This window comes from Marmota marmota, unplaced genomic scaffold, assembly GCF_001458135.2.
Source record: "Marmota marmota marmota unplaced genomic scaffold, marMar, whole genome shotgun sequence".
In the NCBI taxonomy this organism is placed as follows: Eukaryota; Metazoa; Chordata; class Mammalia; order Rodentia; family Sciuridae; genus Marmota; species Marmota marmota.
In genome coordinates, this window is record NW_026000229.1 from 28981974 (window position 1) to 29005895 (window position 23922).

General features: G+C 36.3%; 1 protein-coding gene across 4 annotated transcripts in view; it reads left to right on the top strand.

Moving 5' to 3' along the window:
* The first annotated feature begins 790 nt into the window (after positions 1-790).
* Sppl2a (signal peptide peptidase like 2A) overlaps positions 791-23922 on the top strand; it is a 46325-nt gene continuing 23193 nt past the window's right edge. Inside the window, exons 1-6 of one of the 4 annotated variants that reach the window (XM_048793430.1) lie at positions 791-1013; positions 15432-15551; positions 16137-16319; positions 16786-16875; positions 17333-17466; positions 21376-21527. In XM_048793430.1, the coding sequence (XP_048649387.1) occupies positions 948-1013; positions 15432-15551; positions 16137-16319; positions 16786-16875; positions 17333-17466; positions 21376-21527 (745 nt within the window). In that variant the 5' untranslated portion in view covers positions 791-947. The remainder of the gene's footprint in view (positions 1014-15431; positions 15552-16136; positions 16320-16785; positions 16876-17332; positions 17467-21375; positions 21528-23922) is intronic. The other 3 variants (XM_015480667.2, XM_048793431.1, XM_015480668.2) reach the window with 3 other exon arrangements.

Genomic DNA, 23922 nt, shown 5'->3' on the forward strand with positions numbered 1-23922 from the left:
GCTTCTTTAGATTGGGTATGTCAGGAAGTTCCCTCTGGGGAAGTGACATTTAAGCTAAGTGAATACCAACAAGTCATACATTGTGAGTTTTAGAGAGAAGGGCATTCTAGCAGAAAGGACTACTAGCGATAGGGCCAGAAGGATCAAGGAAGGAAGGAAAGACCAAAGAAGGACCATGCTTCTTAATGCACAGGAAAATAGTGAAGATGGTAACGGAGAGGAAGGCCAGGGCCAAATTATTTAGACTTTCTAGGCTTCTTCTTTTTTTTTTTTTTTTTGAGATGAGGACTCACTATGTTGTGGGCTCAAGTGATCCTCCTCCCTCAATCTTTTGAATAGCTGGGAGATTAGTATGTATGGACTGCAGGTGCAAGCCACCATGCCCAAACTAGAGTTGTATTTTATGCAAGCTGATGAAGAATGACATGATCTGATTTATATTTTTAAAAAGATCACTCTGGGACCACGGGGTAAGGAGCTGTCTGGAGGCTGGCTGAGACCAGTTTGGAAAAGGACAAACGTTGGTGGCTTGGATAAGGTGGTCGCAACATTTGGGAGTGAGTGAACATTTGGGAGGTATGTGTGTGAGTTAGAATGGCCAGAAACTACTGATGGGCTAATGAATTAAGGATGACCCGTAGATTTGTGGCTCCAGGACCTGGGCAGTTACTTCCAGGAGAAAGGGCTTGAGAAGGTCCCTTGGCCTGCCCGGGGTCTGGCGGGAGTGATGGTCAGACAGCTGGACACTGGCACGCCCAGACCCGCAGAGCGTGGCCGGCCGGCGCTGGGACTCAGAGCCCCACGCGGGGCTTTCCGCGTCTCCCGGGCGGGGCCGGAAGAGGAAGTCCGCGCTGCCGTAGCGGCCCCGGCAGCAGCCGCGGTCCGGGCAGAACGCTGCCACTGAGGCACCCGCAGAGCGACGCGGAGGCTGCGCGCCCACCAGTACGATGGGCCCGCAGTGGAGACTGCCCGCTTCCGCCGCCGCCTTGATGTGGGGCTTCCTGCTGCCGCTGGTAAGTGGGGCGGGCGGGCGGGCGTCGGGCCTCCCCGGGGCGGGGCGGGGCCCGGAGGGCAGGGGCGCCTTCCCAGCCCCCTCCGCCCGCCCCACGGCCCCGCCGGGCCTGGCTCCGCGCGCCGCGGCCTGCTTTCGTTCTCGGCTCCCCTCACCTGCCGCCGCTCACTCCGTCCTTCCAGCCTCCTTTTTATCCCTGTTTCTTCCATCACCCTGTTCCCTCCCGACCCATCAAAGATATCCGCGCAATCCCTTACACGACGTTGACCTGGGTGCCTCTTTAATTTTTCATTGTGTAGGCATTTTTTTTTTTTTCAATTGGCATGTGGGTTGTATTGTCCGGCCCATTTTACCTCCTATTAACCTCTTTCCCCTGTGAATAAAGGCCCCTGAGTGTTTAGCGGTTCAAGGACTGCGCTTTTAATTTAATTGCACTAATTCAGCTTATTTGGTTATTATTATTATTTTAGTTTTTCCTTACCCCTCTTAGTTCCTTCTTCGTCTTTGGGGGCCTATGTGATTCCTTTGTCAGGGTTTGTTTAGTTTTGTGTTGTAATAGTAATGATTTAAAATAACAAAGTAATGCCTTTAGTGGTTTTTCAGTTGTCTGTTTTAAAGGCGTGAAATATCAGCTAAGAGAAGGAAAAAACACACAATAAGTGCTCCCGAGTTTGTTTTCATAATTACAGAAAATAATGTTTTAAAATTAATTATCAAGTAATATGAGGTTCAGTGGGTGATTAGGAGGTCATTGTTCAGTGTTTCAGTTTTTGTGCCTATTGGCTTTCACTTAGGGAGTTTCAGGTTGAGAACATTTAAAGGTTATTTATATAAGATCTATATGCTGTATGTCTTTCTTTTCCATTAGAATGTGTAACTTCTCTGAGAGTATATTTTGTCTACTCTCCAGTTTAAAAGGATAATAATTAGTGAATATATTAAAAATGAAAGTGCTTTAACGTTTATTAAGAAAATCTAAGCCACAAAGTGTTAAATGTCTTTGATGTATTCATAATTTTGCTAGGTAACATTAGAAACCCGAATGAACTTATAAAAATTGTCTTGAGGGGGTGCGAAAATACATTATAAAATGAATATCAAAGTAGCAGCCTTAGTCTGGGTTTTTGAGGTGTTTGCTGTGTAATCAGACAGGTCATATCTATCCAAAGGATAGTAATTTCAGAGAGTATGTAAATGTACACAAACTTATAACCTACATATAAAACTTAGCAAAGTGTGTTTGCACTAATTTTTATTTGAATTGTTTAAGCTGATTATATCTATATGTAGATATTGATATAATCTCATATTCCCACTATATTTAGCCTAATAATACATCAATCCCTCACAAACTCACATTGAAATTCTTACCAAAAGCTCTGAACATCTCACCAGAAAAATATAAGGAGAATATTCACAATTTTATGGGCTTCACAAACCTAAAGGTTATCCCTGTTCTAAATTGTAACTAGCTTGTGTCTCCCACACTCTAGATTTTAGGATATTTAAGATTGTACCTCTGTGTGATATCTTACCATATTAATCTTGGGTTCTGTACTCTTCAGTCCCAAGATTGTTGTGGGAATTAAGTAACATTGTTTTTTACCCCACAAGTATTTGGTGTTCATTTATTATATGGTAGGTACTGTTAATGACTGTGAATAAGTCAACAAAATCTTTAAATTGTGAAGGTCTTTTTCAATTCCAGCTATTATTTTAAATTCTTTCTTGTTTGTTTGCCTTTGAATTTATTTTCTTCCTGAAGCTTCCTTCCTTCAATCCCCTAAAATGGTCTCTTTTCATTCCTTTTCTTTTTCTCAGCAGAAGCTCTCCTTCCTTCTTAATGAGTAGCTAGTTTTTTCCTCCAGCACTATCTGAAGTCTTTTACCGTTTTCTCCCTGAAGCCCTTGTTTTTTTCTTTTTCCTAACTATAGTTGTAGGTGGCCTAAGTTCATTTGAATTAATGATGCCAACTCAGTCATTTCATTTCTTCTTTCTAGGCTTTTGAAGCTGGTACTTCTTTCCCTTAGTCAGGGCCAACATCTTCATCTAGAACAGCACATAATTTTCAGAAACCACTTCCACTTTTTTGAAGAAGAGGCAGAGGATTTAGTATTGGAAAGGCCATTAAAGATCATTTAACCTGCCCTCCTCATCTTGTTTTCTTCCTATCAGAGTGACCTCACTGTATATTTTGAACTTAAGCTATAGCGTATTTAGCTTTTTTAATTTTTTTATTTGGTTTGTTTGGTGGTCCTAGGGATTGAACCCAGGGCCTTGCACATGTTAGGCAAGTGCTCTATCATTAAACTAGATCCCTGCCTTTTTTTTATTATATTGAAATAGGATCTAGCTGAGTTCTCCATACTTGCGTCAAACTTTCTATCCTCCTGCCTCAGTGTCCTATGATTACAGGCATTTCCAGGGATTACGGGCATGAGCAACCACACCTGACTTTTATTCTGATCATCTTAGAACATGTTAAACATTTAGGTCTAGAAATAAAAAGAGTTCCTAGTGGGTGGTTAATTCTGTCTTGACCTTGCCATAATTCTGTTTCATGCTTTTCCTTCCCCAGTCCCAATTATTAGATCTTTATCTCACAGTGTGGACCCAGTCATAGGTTATTTTTTCAGAGCGAACAAGTGATGTTTAATCTGGATCTGTTTTTTAAAATTACTTCAAAGTTCTCTGAAGGTTCTTCAGTATTTCTCATAGTGTTTTTCATCAAAATTTTCTCCATTTTTTCTTTACTTCAAAGGTTTTGAAGTATTACATAGCTGTTTGAACTACTTAAATGAGGTGATAATTAGGAACCCAGGAAGAAAAATCTCTCTGAAAATTTACATTCTTGGGCTGGGGATGTGGCTCAAGCGGTAACGCGCTTGCCTGGCATGCGTGCGGTGCTGGGTTTGATCCTCAGCACCACATAAAAATAAAATAAAGATGTTGTGTCCACCAAAAACTGAAAAATAAATATTAAAAATTTCTCTCTTTTAAAAAAATTTACATTCTTTTTGTACACTGTCCCAACTCAAATAATTTTAATTAATTCTTTCTTTTCTGTCCTCTTCTCCCAACCTCCAGGGGAAAGATGTTACTCAAGCAGTCAAGTTACTCAAGACATGCTAAGCTTCTGTGCTATATAATGAATATGGCCCCTCCCAAATTCATATGCTGAAGCCCTAACCCCCAGTATGAGGGTCCCCAGGGTGGAACCTTCATGATAGAATTAGTGCCCTTCTAAGAAGAAGCTCTGAGCATATTGTTCTCTCTCCTTACCATGTTAAAACACAGTGTGAAGGTGGCTATCTCCAAGCCAGGAGGAGAGCCCACCCTAGAAACTAATCCTTCTGGCACTTTTATCTTATACTTCCAGCCTCCAAAACTGTGGAGAAAAAATAATTTCTGTTGTTTATGTAACCACTCTGTGGTATTGTGTTGTGGCTGGGTGAGCCAAGACACCTTTTAGTGCCAAGAATGAGTACTAAAAGGTACTATTATAACAAATATCTAAACACATAAAAGTAACTTTTGAAGTAGATAATGAGTAAGCACTGGAAGAATTTTGAGGTGCGTGTAGAAATATGAACAAAAAAGTCCATTCTGATGAGGTCTGAAGTGGAAATGAGGATCATGTTATTGGACTGTAGATAAAAAGCAGCCTTTGACAAAAAGAGCAAAGAACCTAGCTGAGATATGTTCTAGTGTTTTGTGGAAGATAGAACTTAGCGAGTGAAAAAATTGAACATTTTTTAAAATTTTTATTTCTTACATGACAATAGAGGAATACATTACAATCATAATTATCCATTCACAGCACAATTTTTCGTATCTCTGTATATAAAGTATGTTCATGCCAAATTATGTCATTATACATGGGCTGTCTTATTTTTTTTTTTGCATTACAATTCTTAATACACTTTTATACCACAATTTATCATATCTCTGTTTGTAGTATAAGGTATGTTGATAAAAATTGAACATTTATGTGAGATTTCTTATTAAAGTAATGAAGAAATAGGTTGCTTAATCTTGATTTCTTATAGTAAAATATGAAAGTAGAAGTGAATTGAAGAAGGAATTATTAGCCGGGCATGGTCGCACATGCCTGTAATCGCAGCAACTCAGGAGGCCGAGGCAGGAGGATTGCAAATTCAGAGCCAGCCTCAGCCACAGCCAAGCACTAAGCAATTCAGTAAGAACGTTTCTAAATAAAGTACAAAATAGAGTTGGGGATGTAGCTCAGTGGTTGAGTGCCCTGAGTTCAATCCCAAGTACCCTCTCCAAAAAAAGAAGGAATTTTTAAGCAAAATGGAACTAGAACTTGAAGATTTGGAAAATATTTAGCCTATCCATATTTAAAAGTGAGAAATATATTTCTGAAAAAAACACACTGTAGTTGAACAACCATTTGATGAAGAGTTATAGGATTATATAAGCAGAAATACTGCTGGTTTGAACTGAAGGGGATGGAGACAGAGATGAGAAATGAAGAAAGACTGTCACACATTTTGTATTTGACAAGACTATGCAGTAGAGCTATTTGGCTATGAATGTGCTATTTTACCAGAAAAGGGAAAAGTGAAAGTGAAGGCTATTTAGAGATCATTAGGTCTGTCACCTTGGTTTCAATAGGTCAGATGTCTTCTACGCAGAGTCTTTGGGGTGCATAACAGCCAGTGAGTCATGAGGTACCTGCCTTAAGTTGTGAGGCAATTCCCTGCAGAACTAAAGAGTTAGGGTCATCCTAGAGAGCCATGGCCTGGAAGGTGGGATATCAAGCCCATGGATTATTCTTGAATCTCAAGACTTAATAGAACTTGCCTTACTCAGTTTGGGACTTTGTCAATACCTATCACCACTTCTTTCCTTCTAGTTCTTTCCTTTTGGAATGAGAATGTCAATTTTATGGTGGTACCATCTTTATAGTTTAGAAACAATTTTTTTTTTTTTTTTTTGGTTTCACAGGTTTAAAACTAGAGCATAATTTTACCTTGGGATATATCATACCTTGATTCTTACCCATATCTGATTTAGATTTAAATAAGACTTCAGACTATAGGCTTTAGAGTTGTGTTGGAATATGTTAAGATTTGGGGGGCTATGGAGATGGAATGAACATTTTTTGTCTGTAAGAGGACAAGAATTTGGTAGAGTTAGAGGTGAGCTGCTGTTAACTGAATTGTGTCCCCCCAAATTTGTATGTTGAAATCCTGACCTCCAGTGTTACAGTATTTAGGCGTGTGGCCTTTGGGAGATAATTTTGGTTTAGATGAGGGTAGAACCTGAGCCCTCGTGACAGGATTAATGCCCTCTTAAGAAGAAATACAGATAGTTTAGTCAATTTCTCTCCTCACTATGAGGACCCTGTGAGAAGATTGCTGTCTCCTAGGTAGGAGAAAAGCCTTCACCAGAAGCTGACTCTGCTGGAACTTTGATCTTAGAATTCCATCCTTCAGAACCATGAAAAAACAAATTTCTGTTGTTTAAGCCACCCAGTCTACAGTTATAGCAGCCTGAGCTGTCTGGTTTTGTCACATTCCTCCTTTTACTTTCATGTTCTTCATGATTTTTCTCTTACCTTCTTGCATCTGAGATGTCTGAATTTCCTCATCCTATTGTCTGCATTCTAATTCACTCGTGGCTGTGTATCAGTAGTGTAATAGCTACATGTAAATCTCCTTTGAAATGCAAAATAATTCTGAAAAGGCTCATGAAGATTCTGGCTTGTCCCAGATCATAGAAATTCCCCCAAAATGGGACTAGACTCAAGTCTTTCAACATGTTTTCCACTGAATTATGCAGTTATAATTTTTTTCTGAGTCTAAAATAGAACACAAGATTGATACGATAAATTATGAATCTTATTTATAAGAAAAAATTTAAAGCTAGGAAAAGTTATGTTTAAGTTTGATTTTTTTTTTTCTTAAAAAACCACCAGAAGGATTAGGGATGTAGCTTAGTGGGGGATAGCTTTCCTGGCATGCAGAAAGCCCTAGGTTTGATTGCTGATACCATAAAAAACAAATAAATAAAAACACCTGAATTGGATCTGTTTATCAAAAGTTAGGCCAGAAAGTCTCCAGGTATAGTCTCTTCCCTTCTCCTACAACGAAAGGAAGGGAGGGAGGGAGAGAGGGAGGAAGAATTTTATTACCTTTAACCATTTCATATACCCATTACAGTAATGCTTACTTGACGTTCTCTACTGCCTCCTGTACACCTCATAAACTGCAGGGTCTTGAATGAATGAATGACTACCTTGTCTCTTCCCCACACCCTAGTACCTCTTAGCCTTTGCATTACATGTTTCAGATTCTCCAAATGCAAGAAATGATCCTGGCCCTGCTTTTCCCATGGCCCACAGACTATTCTGATTCCCTGTAAATCTCTATTTGATGCCTTAGCTCCCACTCAGCCTCTATTTAAGTAATTAAGATTATGCTTAATAATCTGTGTGTCTGGGTCTGGTCACTTTCAGTGCATCATTTTTATAATCCTTGAATACTGGAAAAAAGACTGGAAACAATGTAAGAATGTAAGTTGGCTAGATTACATAAGTTATTAGAGAGGAAAGAGTGATCAGAAAGTTGTTTAGGCCTGATTTTAGAATATGTGTGATTCAGACATAACTGTCCCAACTCTACTTTTTCTCTGAGTCCCCTTTCAATTCTTTTTTTGTTGCTATTGATTTAAAATGAATGTCTTTGTAAAGGAGAAAAATGTTTGTAAAGAAGAGGATACTTCCCATATTTAAAGAGTAATAGGTATATAACTGTTCCTCCTCTGCATTTACCAGTAATTATATTGCCACTTTATATATTCTTGTTTAGAAAATAGATTTTATTTGACATGAACTGGGTATCATTTGAGATTGTGAGAGTAGTAGATAACTACCCTAGAGTGGTACACCAGGACCCAGTGGTATGTACTGAGTAGTTTTAAATGAACACAGAAGAAATGGAACTGGAGGTTGGAGTATAGCTCAGTGGTAGAGCACATGCTTACCATGCACAAAGTCCTGGGTTCAACCCCAGCATAAAAAGAAAAGAAAGTAATGGGGGAACTGTTTGCCAAAATACAAACTTTGGTTGTATCAGCTAACTGCAGATGTAGTGTCTCTCATCTTTTGAAAAAATTCTTAAGAGCACTCTTGTACTGTCTAGAAGACTAATGTCTTTCATTGTTATTCATGATAAACTCTTTAATCATATACTTTAGACCAACATCAGAGCATCACCTGGAAGCTTGTTAGAAATGCATAATCATGCTAGAAGGAAGCATGATTAAGACCCACTGGATCAGAATGTACACTTTAATAAGAACATTAAAGTTCAGCAAGCATTGATCTGTATACTAAAAAGAAGGAAATGGTTACACAAATTGCTAAGTATAATATTCAAGAAAAAAAGAAAACCATATATAACTAATCTGGCAGGGCTTTTGAGGAAATTAAATATTTACAGGGGTAAAGGTTAATAGCTTAATATGTATTAGGTGAAAATTGAAAAACATGTAGAGTCCCAGAAGAGCTAAAAGATGGCATGGATAATGGAGTAGGGGGTATTATGTTAAATATAACTAGAGAATTGTTTTTAATCTTTACAATAAGAGTATAATTTCTTGACTTGTATTTCCTTTTGTAGCAGCTTTACTGAGATATAACCCACATACTTTACACTTCACCCATATAAAGTATATAATTCAGTGTTAGTATATTCACAGATATTTATAACTATAACCATAGCCAATTTTAAAACATTTCATCACTTCAAAAAAGACACCCAGTAGGTAGAGTACAGAGGCTGTTTAGAGCAGTTAAACAGTTCAGCATAATACTATAATGGTGGGTATGTGTCATTATATATTTGTCCAAACCCATAGAATGGATGTGTAGCTTTCAATCACTGTAACAAAATAACTGAGAAAAATCATCTTGTAAGGAGGAAAGATTTATTTTGGCCATAGTTTTATAGGTTTTAGTTCATGGTCCTTTGGCTCTGTTACCTTTGAGCCTTGACAAGGAAATATATCTTGGCACAGACTACACGACAGAAGAAATTGCTCATCTCATGGTGGTCAAGAAGCAGAAAAAGAAGAAGGGGCCAGTATCCATATATCCCCTTTAAGGTCATGCTCCCAGTGACCTAATGTTCTTCCACTAGACTCCTCTTCCTAATAATGCCACAAGTTGGCAACCAAGCCTGCAGCATATATGGATCTTTGGGGGACATTTAAGATTCAAACCACCCAGCAGCTCAGGAGACTGAGGCAGGAGGATTGGAAGTTCAAAGCCAGCCTTGGCAATTTAGCAAGGCCCTAAGCAACTTAGTGAGACCCTGTCTTAAAATAAGTAAAAAGAGCTAGGGATGTGGCTTGGTGGTTAAGTGCCCCTGGGTTCCAGCCCTTGTACCTCCCCCCAAAAAAATTCCAAGTCATCACATTCTGCTTCTGGCCTCCGAAGGTTCATGTCCCTCTCAACACAAAATATATTCAGTCCATCTCCAAGAGTCCCCAGTCTTAAATATTCCAGCACTGCTGAAAATTTCAAATCCAAAATCTCCTCTGAGACTCAAGGCAAACTCAACTGTGAACCACATACAGAAATTAGAAAGGTACATATTTCCAAGATACAGTGGCAGAGGATAAACAGTCCCATTCTACAGGGAAGAATAGGGGCATAGAAAGAAAGGGTCCCATCAGGGAAAATATTAAATCCTCTAGGTCTAATTTCAGAATCTGGGCACACAGTAGCATGACATGAGCTCTAAAGGACTTGGATAGCCCAGCCCCTGTGACTTTGCTCCCTGCAACACAAATATTCTCTTGGGCTAGCTCCGCTCTCAGCCTGCAGTTTCCTTAGCAGGCATTCCACATTCTTGGCCTTTCTTACTTCGTAGAGTCTCCATCTCAATCTTCAGCTGCTCTCTCACAACTTTATGCATTACCCTGTCAGGCTGCTTGCAGAGACCCTGACTTCACTACACACTACCTAGCCTCCCAGCCTTTCCTTTGAAATTTCAGTGGAAGATTCTGTGACCCCGTTACTCTTGCATTTCTCAATGCTAGCAAAACCAGCACCATTTGGGCAATGCCAAGGTCTGCTGCCAGTGGGAGCCATACCTAGATTGTCTTGAATCATGGCTGCAGCATGTCCTGACTGCTGAACTGTCAAAGGTCTTGAATACAAAATGAATCCTAAGGAGACAGTCCCTAGTGGCCCTGTGCAAATGGGGTACTCCAATGCTCACTTCTCAGGTTAAAGGTTTACACTTTTACACCTTTGAGCCTGTGATGGTTTAGTTCCTGCTGATTTCTGAGATGCCCTCCAGGCATCTTTGCTATGTAAATTATTTGGCTGCTTTTTAATGATACTAAATCTCCACGCAGTTTTAAACACACTTTTCTGGCCAAACTTCAAGTTTTTCAAATCTTTCTGCTCTATCTTCTACTCCCAATTCTAAATATGTATTTGGCTAAAAGCAGCCAGTAATACCCATGGCACAGCCTGCAGTGCTGTGCTGCTTTGAAACTTCTGCCAGATTAATTAGTCCATAACCTTTAAACTGGGTCTTCTACAAAGTCTCAGGGCACGGACAACATGTAGACCAGTTCTTTATCAAAATGTAACATAAATGACCTTTTAGTCCAATTCGCAGTACAGTCCTCATTTCCATCTGAAACCTGTGAACCTGGCCTTCACTGTCTACCTTTCTGTCGGCATTATGGTCTTATGAGCATTCACCAGAATTACCAGTTAAACTCAGCTTACAGCATTTTAAGCTTTCTGTTTCCTGCTTCTCCAGACTTTCTAGACTCCTCTGCAGACCAATTCCAAAGGCTTCTGAACCACATAATCAGGTATAGTTAACACCAATGACCCCACTTCTCAGTACCAATTTTCTGTGTTAGCTTTGACTGTGACAGAAATACCTGAAAAAAATCAATTTATGAGAATAAAAGATTTATTTTGGCTCACAGTTTCATAGTTTTCAGTACATGATCATTTCGTCCTGTTGCCCGTGGCAAGACAGCACACCATGGCAAATGAATCTGCTCACCTCATGGTGGTAAGGAAGCAAAGAGGGAGAGGAATGGACTGTGGTTCCAGTATCTTCTTCAAGACCATACTCCTTCTGACCTAGCTTCTTTCCATCTCCTAAAAGTTTTCTACCTCCTAATAGCATGATAGGTTGGTAACCAAACCTATATAGCAATATGGGTCTTTGGGAGTCCTTTAAGATCCAAATTATAACAATGAAAAACAGCACGAGTGAACACTAATGCAAAGTGTGGACTTTGGGTGATGATGTGTCAATGAAGATTTATATCTTGTAACAAATGTACCACTCTGATGGGAGGGATGTTGATAGTAGGGGAGGCTGTGTTTGTGTCAGATAAGGGTATATATGGGAACTCTGTACTTTATGTTTAGTTTTGCTGTGAGCCTAAAACTGCTATAAAAATAACCTTATTTAAAAAGTAAGAAGCTCCATACCCTTTAGCTGTCAGTCTCCACCTTTACATTTCATCAAGCCCTAAGTAACCATTAATCTTCCAACCATTAATCTTTTGTATTTCTTTTGCATCATACAAGTACTTGGCGAGGTGGTAGAGTATTATTAGTAATAATTACCATTTACTAAGAACTTTATATCTGCAAATAATTGCATAATATATCTTAATCCTTATGACAACTTTATGAAGTCCAGGTGTTTATTGTCATCTCAAAGCTGAGGATATTGAAACTTAAGGTAAGTTAAATGACTTATAACATAGCTAGTAAATCGTGAAACGGGCATTTTATCCTAGGACTCTAATTTCAAACCTCAAGAGTTTTTATTTTTATATTAAAAAATAACATTTTATCTATAATGTTATATATTCTATAACATTACCTATCATATTATAACATAATATCTATTGTAGCAAACTGAATTTTTAGAGCCATGCAATATGTATGAGAAATTTTACCAAGATATTTAAAGATGTAGTGGAAATGCTCAAGTTGTATAGGCCTACTGATGCTCCACATTCAGTATTAACCATTTTAAAATTATATGTGTTTATGCTTTCATATTTTATATTAGTCTTCTACTAAAATTTGTTTTACCTTAGTAATTTATACATCAATGAGATTTGCTTTTATCATTGACAAATTTTGTACACTTACTTATAGAAAAGATAATAATCCCTCTATAGCAGTAAATCATACTCAGTTTGAACATCTTTGTTCTTCCTTGGACACTTAAAAGATTTTTAAAAAATCCTTTAGAGTTTTGTATGTATAAAAAAAACAAAATATTATAGTTATATAACAAGAGGTAGTATGGAAAACCCAATACATTAAATTTTAGAAAAGCTACAGAGCAGTATGTATAGCATGACCCTAATTTGTAAACAAATATATATTTATCTTAAATGTTTATGTATAGTTTTGGAAAGATACAAAAGAAACCCCTAAGAATGAGTGTGAGGATGAGAGGAAGAAACTTTGTGTGTACCCAACTATTTTGCCTGAATATTATTCCTTTTATTAATTTCTCTTCCAATCATTAGGGTTTTTTGTTTTGTTTTATTCTTTTGTGGTGCTGGGGATGAACCCAGGGCCTTGCATAAGCTAAGCAAGTACTCACTACCCCAGCCTTCTCCCTTGCCTTTGCCTTTATTTTCCTCTCACTTTTTCTTTTGATATGTGTGTGTCTCCTCCACACAGATTCATATGTACAGATATATATATGCATATATATTTATATTTATATATATATATATATACACACACACACATACACATATAAAGGGGCTTTTAGAGAAGTCATTATTTACAGAAAAATAGGATTGCACTATAAATGCCTCTATGGAACTTGCTTTTCTTACTATGGACATTATCTGTTTCTAGAGATAGATCTAGGTGTTTCCCTTAATAACTGCATTCTATAGATACTGTTATGTAATCATTCCCTTGCTGGTCGAAGTTGTTGATTTACTTTTTGCTAAAGTGAATAACATTGTAGTCAATAACCTTATACATTAATCTAATCTATAGGATATGACTCAGGATTCTATATATTTTTTAATGAATACTAATTATAAAAAGATTATACCATTTCAGCAACAGTGTGCACAGTTAAAATCCAGATCCTGATCTAAATATCTTTCCTCTCTAAAAGGAACTAGTGGAATGGCTTTTGCAGATAAAGGACAAAGTCAGCCCAGGATATCTTATGCCAAATAAGCAAGAAATCCTGAAAAACAAATGAGGTCTTCTAAAGAGGATATAAAGACTTAACTAAAAGAGTTAGCTCACTAAATTTGGGGAAATTTGAACATCAAACAAATAATTTTAATTATACTGCATTGAGTTGTTTTTAAAAAATGACTCTGGTGATACTGAACAAAGGTGATAGAGGGGAACAATAAAGCCCTTTTAAAAATATTAAGGCTAAGCAAATTGTCACCTGTCTGTAATCCCAGCTATTTGGGAGGCTGAGGCAGGAGGATTACAAGTTTGAGACCAACTTTGGCAGCTTAGTGAGACACCCTGTCTCCAAAAAATAGCTGGAGGTGTTAGTTCAGTAGCAGAGCAATTGCCTAGCATATGTGAGGCTCTGGATTTGGTTTCCTGCACTGTTAAAAAAGAAAAAGAAAAACAGAAGAATACTAGCTCATGAATAACAATATTAAAAAGACATCATTTGCCATTTGCCGTTCCTAGTATAATATATAAAAATTTTCAGGTAAAGCCTATCATGAATGCCAAAACCCTGGAGAGATGATGTTGGACTCTTCACATGGGGCACAGATTGGTCACTTACCAATCACAAAGGGAAAAAAATACTTTTGCATTTTAGAAATTCTGCAGTTACTGCCTGAACCTGATGATCAAACTCAGTATCACTAGTGGTGGGAAATCCTAATGTTATGTGCCATTTATTTTTGGATGCAGTTAAGAAGTGCCCAATTCAATTATAAAGTATTCTTCCCCAAAATGTTTAACCTAAATCTAATCAACTCTCATGTATATCTGCAGATATAGATAGACTCATAGATAATTCTACTATATGACCTTAGGTAGGTTATATTAGTATCTTCTTTAGTGTCAGAACCCTCACTTGTTAATCAATGGCATTGAATCAGATAAATGTAGCATGTAGTAAAAATAACATTGGTTCAGCTTATAACATTCATGGCTACCAAGTATATAGCTGAATAAAAACTCTTTTCAACATCTAATTACTCTTGTGTAGTTTGAGGATATGTCTCAGAAATTCCCTGTATTTACTTAGAACTAACAGCAAATGAAGCCCTAAGAATGCCAAAAAGTCCTCTAATCGAAAATGTTCAAGCAGCATTTCAGGTAGGAGAGCATAGATTAGAACATCTCTATACTCATTTAGAATAATTTGAAATGGTTTGACTTGTTTGAAATTCCCAAGATCAAAAATGGTCAAACATCAGTAATTTCATATGATTCAACCTATTTGTGCTTTAATGGCAGAGGCTTGATGTATCATCTTTATTTGTCAAGCACTCTCTTTTCTTCCTTATTGTTTTAGAGAAACATTTACTCACAGAAGGAAAGAGGAAGAACCTGTACTGATCCAAGTTTGAAAGAATTGGTGATGTGGACTGATATTCTAAACATTTTAGGGTATTTCTTCATTTCATAATCTCTCTCGCCCCTCATCCCTATGTACTATAGTTATTCTTTTCAATCACTTTTAGCCTTTTCTTTCCCTTACTTTGAACTTTGGATTGGTCTTTTTGGATAGGGAGCTGCAGAATTTTGAAGACTTGAATAAAAATAATTTACATCAAATTTGAGCTGGTTCTCTTCTCAAGAGTACTTATAATAATGTAACTTTTTAAAGGCCAGTTATCAGTAGAATGCAGAAGGTAAGATAGGTTGAGGGATTTTTAGTGTATTTAAAACTTTTTCTTCTGGGCTGGGGTTGTGGCTCAGTGATAGGACGCTTGCCTTGCATGCATGAGGTTCTGGGTTCGATCTTCAGCACCGCATAAAAACAAATAAATAAAAAATAAAGATATTATGTCCATCTACAACTAAAAAAAAGTTGTTTTTTCTTCTATGCAACATGAACAATTAAATGATAACTCACAGGAGATTGGAGAGGAAAGTTTCAGGCTGTGAGGCAGGATTGAAGTTAGTTATTACCTGATAGCAAGAATCCTCCCTGGAATATGACTGGTATAACCTGTCTTCCTCAAAGAATGAGTTCTGGGCAAATGTGGATAGTTTCAATATTCCCAACCTGTCTTTTTATTCTTTAAACCAAGAAGAAATAAATTCATTGGAAGACTTAGCCTCTTAAGGAAATGTGGTGAAACCTGTATGTAAATAGCTTTATTAAAAGCCCAATTATTGCCAGTGTGAAAATTATTATTTGTGTCTTAGACAGCTGCCCAGGAAGCAGTCCTGCATGCATCTGGAAATGGCACACATTTACCGTCTAAGGACTACTGCATTCTATATAACCCTCATTGGACAGTGCTTCCAAGTACCCTAGAAAATGCAGTAAGTAAATCAGAGTTACTTTTTATTCATAAAAATAAAACTATTGAAAAGTGAAAATGAGTGGTAATTACGTTTTAGCGTGTGAACTAATTTAGATACAGGGTCATTATTAATAATTATTATTTTATTGCCTTTGCTCAGTGTTTTTCTCTGTATGAGAGAAGTAAGTTGTGTAATTTTAAAATACCTCCAAACCTCATTGTTTGTCATAAAATATTTCTAATTAAAAAGAGCACTTTTGGGCTGGGGATGTGGCTCAAGCGGTAGCGCGCTCGCCTGGCATGCGTGCGGCCCGGGTTCGATCCTCAGCACCACATACAAACAAAGATGTTGTGCCTGCCGAAAACTAAAAATAAATAAATAAATAAATAAATATTTAAAAAAAAATAAAAAGAGCACTTTTTTGTTCTTAGTGCTGAGGATGGAATTTAGGACCTCATGCATACTGAGAATATGATCTACATCACTGAGCTATACCCCCAGCGCCTAAAAGAACACTGAATTAAATTGATACTGGTGTTTATCACTGAATGCCTGTAGGTAATATGTGATATTTGTCATGTTAAAGACATTTCTTATTTTCAGACTTCCATTAGTTTGCTGAATCTGACTACTACACCACTGTGTAGCCTTTCTGATATTCCACCTGGTGGCCTAAAGAACAAAGCAGTTGTGGTACAATGGGGAACCTGCTATATACTTGAAAAAGCCAGAATTGCACAAAAAGGAGGTGCCGAAGCATTGTTGGTTGCCAATAACAGTGTCTTAGTAAGTTTTAAAACTGTGGCTTCTTTGGAGCTCATGACATGAAATTTTATGGGAATTAAGTAACTTTTCTTATGTGTGGTTTAGGGACTGAGATAAATAATCTGATGGTAGGATTCTTTGTCAGTAAACTTTTGGGATCCGATAGGCATTTATTTGAAAAGTTTTGTAGTTTTCTATTCTTAGAAAAAACTGTGTTAGGACTGTGTATATACAAACACACATATACATGTGTATGTGAATATGGACCATATACAGATATCATATATAGTATATATTAGCTTAAGTTCACATTAAAAAGATTCATTCTATTTTGAGAACTCATAATATTAAGACAGAATTCCCCAAACTTTGTTTTATAGCTAAAGAAAGATATAATGTTTACTCTTAATAGAATAGTTTGTATCACTTTTATTCTGTAAATATATTAGTAGTTAATAAGTTTTCATAATATGTATTTTTCTTTTAGTTTCCTCCCTCAGGGAACAGGTCTGAATTTGATGACGTGAAAATACTGATTGCCTTTATAAGTAAAAAAGACTTTAAAGATATGAAACAGGTACATTAGTAATTATAAAGTAGCTGAAATTTATAAATGGTATAACTCTTTAATCTCTGATACTTAGTTTTGATTATTATCTATGGTGCATTTGCTAACAAGAAGCTTAAAAGCCTATGAAGTCTTTATTTGGGAAGTACTTGCCTCTCATTTGACACAAAGTGTCTCAAAGGCTGGCTTTACAAAAAAAATGTTTATTTGAGTTCTATTAAAATCTCTTTGTGTCATTTTTTTGTATCTTAATTTTAAATCCCTGAACAAAATGATTATATGAAACATTGCACTTTTGAGATTTTATAAACCAAAGTATATGCTCATATTTTTTGCTAGAAAATATATTATGTTGTCTAGTCTTCTTGACTGATGTACAGTGTCCATTCCAAAATGACATGTGGAATATTGCTGCCATATTCCATAATAGAATTTCTGTGTTTTAAATGTCATTTTTGCCTTTCAGACTTTTGGAAGTGACGTTACAGTAAAAATGTACTCTCCATTGTCACCTAACTTTGACTATACTATAGGGGTTATTTTTGTAATTGCTGTGTTCACTGTGGCATTAGGAGGATACTGGAGTGGACTAATTGAATTGTAAGTTTAATTAAACTTTTATGTTTTGTGATAAATGGTTTAAAATAGTGTAATCATTTTATTTTAACCACATAATGACATTTAAAAATCTTTCCCTGACTTCAGAACATAGTGACAATAAAACCAGATTTTTGTTTGTCCTTATTTAAGTCATATAAAGTTTTCACTGAGAAGAAGAGAGTCATAGTTTCCTCTAACTCTTCTGTTGAAAGGGAAACATTAAAGTCACATAAAAAAACCCTCTTTTGGGGACTGGGGTTGTGGCTCAGTGGTAGTACGCTCACCTAGCACATGTGAGGCACTGGATTCAATTCTCTGTACAACATAAAAATAAATAAATAAAGGTATTGTGTCCAACTACAACTAAAAAGAAATGTTTTTAAAACCCTTTTGGAAAGTACTTACCTCTCATTTGGCACAAAATATCTCAATTCAACATTCATAAAGGATATTCATTTGTTTTGAATTCTGGTAAAACCTTGGGTCTTGTCTTCTATCATGTCTTATTTGTTTTTTGCTTTTAGTTTTGGGGGGTATTGGGTGGGTACCAGGGATTGTATTTAGGGGCATCAACCACTGAGCCACATCCTCAGCCTTATTTTGTATTTTATTTAGAGATAGGGTCTCTCTGAGTTGTTTATTTAGCACCCCACTTTTGCTGAGGCTGGCTTTGAACTTGAAATCCTCCTGCCTCAGCCTCCTGATCTGCTGGGATTATAGGCATGCACCACGACACCCAGCTTATATATTTAATTGTCTCTCTCAGGAAAGGTAAAAATACTTAATATTCCTAATGTGCCTATTTATTTACACTGGAAGAAAATAAGCAGAGAAGAAAGGAAGTTTTTCAGTTATTCTGCCTGAGTCATCAACAGTGGGGCTTCATCATTGTACTTAATGATTTAGGAATTCTAAGGATATTAGGCACATAAAAATTCCAAATGTACATAAAATTTGGATTTTCCTATTTATTAGTAACCTAAACACAATCTTCATACAGTTTTTGTAACTTTGGCTCTAGGTTAAAACAGGCAATACAGTAAAGAAGGATCAGTTCATATTTGTAACTGAATGAAAACCTATGCTAAGAGCATATTATTTTATGTATAAAGGATAATATATTAGTTTTTGAATTGGTCTATATAGGTTTTATTAAAAAGGGCTTATTTGTAATTACATGAAGCTGAGCTTATTTGCAATTTCTTAAATACTAAAATTTGATTAACTTATATTTAGAGGGAAATCTTAAGAGTTTAACATGTATAGATTGATTTTATATATTTGGAAAGCTTTTCAACGTATATCACATTTTTAATGTGAATAAGCATGGTTTTTTCATAATTTTCTTCATAAAGTACAGTATGTAATATTTCTAAGCTCTCTAAAATCATCTTCCATATTATTTGATGAAGCTTTATAATTTTCCAAAAGCTACTGATTGATCAAACATGTTTTACTATTTTATATAGATTCTCACTGTACTTCCATTACTATGTAAATTTTTTCTTTTCTAGAGTAGTATTTCTCAAACTGTAGCATGCATGCTGACTATTGGATATCTTGTTAAAATCCAAATTCCAATTTAGTATGTTTGGGATGGGCTATAATTCTACATTTTTAACAAGTCTCCAGTGATTTTTGCTTGCCTATGGACCATACTTGGAGTTAGCAAGTTGTGTTAGTTAGCTTTGCAACTGTATGACAAAATATCTGAGATAGACAGTTTAAATGGAGGAAAGATTTATTTTTGGCTCATGGTTTCAGAGGTTTTAGTCCATGGTGATTTGGTACTATTGCTTTGGGCCTGTGGCAAAGCAAAATTTTATGGTGGGACATACATGGTATAGAGGCCCAGAAGTAAAGAGAGAGAAAAAGAGAAAGAAGTGGCCAGTCCCAATATTACCCAAAAGGACACTCTTGATGACCTAACTTCTTTCCGTTAGGCCTACCTTCTAAAGGAACTACACCTCCCAAAAGCACCACAGGCTGGTGACCAGGCCTTCATACATGGCATTTGGGGGGTACTTAAGATAGAAACAATCTTACTTACATAGGTGTCAGTATAGACTCCTTCTCAAGAAAACTGGAGATTGAAGAGGAGTATATATCAGCTTCTGTATTCATGAAACATGACTGTGGGTAGAAACAAAGGACTTGTTGCATTGAGTAGCCAGTTTGGGATAGGAGATGTACCATACCTGCAGGATTATGAATTTTAAAATCAAGGGGGCTGATTCTAAGAACAAAACAAAGCTAGAAAGAAGTAAGTGTATGAGGGGGCTGGCCGTAAGGAATAAGGGAATCTGAATCAAGGAAAAAGTTCTATAACAAGAATTTTTAAAAACATACAGACTACCATTTATCAAGTAAAGACAGAATAAGGCTTAGGGAAGGGAAAATTTACCAGAAGAGGACCACATAACCCAAAATTACTCTGCCAAATGAAAGATGTACCTTATGCAAAAAGGAAAGATGCCTTAGTTCCATAGAAAAACTTTTACAAACCAAGCACTGTGGTGCACATCTGTAGTCTTAGCTACTTAGAAGTCAGAGGCAGGAGGATCACAAGTTCAAGGCCAACCAGAGCAACTTAGAACCTGCCCCTCCCCCTATAAATAAAAGGAGGGTCTGGGAGTGTAGCTCAGTGGTAGAGCACTTGCCTAGTCTTGGGTTCTAACACCAACACACACACACACCAAAAAAAAAAAAAAAAAGAAAGAAAGAAGAGAAAAAGAAAGACTTTTAGCAAAGAGTTAAAATCTTATTACAATGAGATTGTGGTACTCAAGTTTTATAACCTCAGTATGACACAGAAGAAAGGTTATCTTCAATTATTGCATGTGGCCCTGAAGCTGATTGAGTACAATGTTTTTTTAAAAGTGAATTGTAATATTTTAATGTGATATAAATCTAGTATAAGCTTTGCTCCAAGAAAAGCTTTTTAATACACTGAATATGAATGTATAAATCATTATTATGATATATATGTGTTCTATGATAAAAATGTCTTTACATTTGTTTGCAATGACAGATACCAAAGGTTAGCAATACATACCACATTATTGAAATTTGTGTTAATGCCCTGTCATTCAATTCTACAATTCCAAGATAGGTACTGTTGTGTCTTGGTACCAACTCTCTCTTTGCCCATTTCCCTGGCACCCTCCCTGGAGTCACAGGGTGGCCATCCCAGTGAATAGTTTTCTAATAAGAAAGTGGTATGCTGGTAGATAAATAGTTGCAAATGTGCGGTTTGATAAAATAAACTTTAATTTTTTTTAACCTAAAGTTTGTATTGAATCCAGACTTAAGAGCAGGACCAGGACACATCCAAGGGGAATTAGAGTTTAATAGAACAGTGTTGAGGGGACTAGAGCTGGGAAAGTATATGGTAAGTTCCATGTAACTGGGAAGAGACAATGAAGTTGATTCAACAAATGATACTTGACAAATGACACTTAACTGCTCAGCAAATGATATACCTCCTTTCTCTATCTCAGTTCCCTTCCTCTACTGTATCCCCAAATATTAATATATTTATCTAATAAATTATCATCTATTTAACAGTTTTGCCTGGGAGAGGGCTGCTTTTTCGAAAGTTAGTGGTTAGGAATAGATCATCTCTGGAGGATAGAATTATGTTGGGGTTTTTATAGTTAGAATCAAAACTAAATTGGCGTTAGATCTTGAAAATAACTGTACTTTGGTGGGGAAGGGGGGGGGCTGGGGTTGTGGCTCAGCAGTAGAGCGCTGACCTGGCATGTGCAAGGCGCTAGGTTCGATCTTCAGCACCACATAAAAATAAATAAATAAAATAAAGGTGTTTAACTACAGCTAAAAAAATTTTTTTTTTTTTAAATAACTGTGCTTGGTAGAACTTTGCCAAAGTTCCTGTGTTTGTTTATGCAGGGAAAACTTGAAGGCAGTGACAAACACTGAAGATAAAGAAATGAGGAAAAAGAGGGAAGAATATTTAACTATCAATCCTCTTACAGTTGTAATATTTGTGGTCATCTGCTGTGTTATGATGGTCTTGCTTTATTTTTTCTACAAATGGTTGGGTAAGAAATTATATTTTATGTTTGCTACTTTTGGTATATATTATTTTCATTTACTTTGCCTGATTTATCTATTTGTTTAAAGCATTCTATCTGAAAAACTTTAGTCAACAATTTGGATATTTTGCCAAAAGTGCTCCATTTCTATTACTCTGAGATAAGAATACGTGTTCATAGATGACTTGAAAGAATGGCTCTGATTCCTGAATTTCCCTTTCTGCAGATTAGAGATGATAGCCCATTATCTAAGTTGCAGACTAAGGATTTCATGTTGGCTATGTTTAGCTACATGGAATAAAAGATTATTAAAATTAACTGATTTGTTGCCTCTGCTTACTCCCAAGGTGTAGTTTATCCTTTTTTCAATTTGCAAATCAAGATGCTGTATTGCTTAGATTTTGTTTTACTTACACAAGCAGTTAGGATCATACCATATATGAAGACACAGAGGTACTTGCCTACATGGTCTAGAAAGTAACTGGTACTCTTTTTCCTTTAAGAAGGCAGGTGTAAGAACTGAATGAAATAGCTTGCTCTTTCCCTAGACAAATCATATTAGTGGTCTGACAGGGTGAAAATTTGCAATTTCTGGCCAGTATACTGTACAAATAGGAGGAAGACCAGGAAAAAGGGGAGTGTTCCTGATGAAAACTAGCAAAAACCCTTGTAAAAACCACTAAATGCTTATTTGGAGATGATTAGCATAAATTTCTGGACCAGAAAACTGAGGCCCTACTATTGATTTCACTTTATTGTTCAGTTACAACTGAGTTGTGGCAGCAATTTAAAAAGTAGGCAGGACGGATATGGTGGGATACCTGTAATTCCAGTGACTCCAGAGGCTGAGATAGGAGGATCATAAATTTGAGGCCAGTCTCAGCAAGTTAGTGGTACCCTGTCTAAAATAAAAAAATTAAAAGGGCTGGGGCTGGGATTGTGGCTCAGTGGTAGAGTACTTTTCTAGCAAATGTAAGGTATTGGGTTCGATTCTAAGCATCACATAAAAGTAAATTAAATAAAGGTCCGTCGGGGCTGGGGATGTGGCTCAAGCTGTAGCGCGCTCGCCTGGCATGCATGCGGCCCGGGTTCAGTCCTCAGCACCACATACAAACAAAGATGTTGTGTCCGCCGAAAACTAAAGAATAAATATTAAAAAAAAAAAAATAAAGGTCCGTCAACAACTAAAAAAATTTTTTTTAAAAAAGGACTGGGGATGTGATTCAATAGGCTTAATTCCCAATTAAAAACAACAATAAAAAACTAGCCTGGTAGCGTTCCATGATTAATTAATTCCAATGATTAAAAAATAATCATTAATAAGCATTAATTCCAAAGACTAAAAAATAATCATTGTGAGTATTACTCATTTCAATCTGTTGCTGAGAGATTGAGTACTAAAATTATTTTTATATTATGTTGAGATTGAGCAGCTGAGTTTAGTAATCTTATACCTGGCCTTCAATTTTTAATCTTTGTCTGACCCTCAGTTGATATATCAATGGTTTTTGGACAGGAAAAATATTCTCTACACTATCTTAAAGCACATTTTAATTTTTGGTAAGAAATTTTCTTAAACTCACTGCTATTTAAAAAGTTGATTCTGTTTATAAATGTAATTTCTGATATAGGAAGATCATTCAACTTTATAGTTACTCTAGGACACAGGATTTAATTATGACTCTTGCAATACCTTGTGTCACAATGTTGCAAGTTTTTGTTTTCTCAGAATTGTTCCTATGGCCAAAATTGCTGCCATTTCTTAATATACTAACTAACGGAGTTGTACTAAATTGCTGAGGCTGCCCTTGCCATTTTATATTAAAAACATTGTTTTAACAAAGCGCTCAAAGATGAGTTATGGTAACCAAACTCTTCCTCATACTTAATCATTTTCTAAGATATAGTACAATATTGAATGAAGCACTCACTCAAATTCATCAAGAAGCATGATTTCCACCAGTGTGTTAAAATTTGGGATTAGGCAATTTTGATAGACGGCTTACCAAAATCAGCTTGGCAGTCTATCTTCCTACTCACATTACCACACATAACCAATAATAAAAATAATAACATAAAATTTATTTATGTGCTAGATAATATTCTAAGCACTTCATATATATTAGTTATCTAATACAATAATCCCAAAATAGGTATTATTATATTTTACATTTCAGACATGAGAATCAAGGGACTAAAAAAGTGATTTATCCAGCATCACCAGTCAGAAAGTGGCTATTCCTAAATTGCAGTGTCTAGACTAGTCTCTCTTTTTCTCTTACAGAATAAAGCTATAGTTTTGTGAAATAAAGTAGAATTCAAAAAAATCAGGTACAATTTTTGTTTGTATTATGAGATTTTTGAGGAGGATCAGCAAAGTTTTATATATATATATATATAT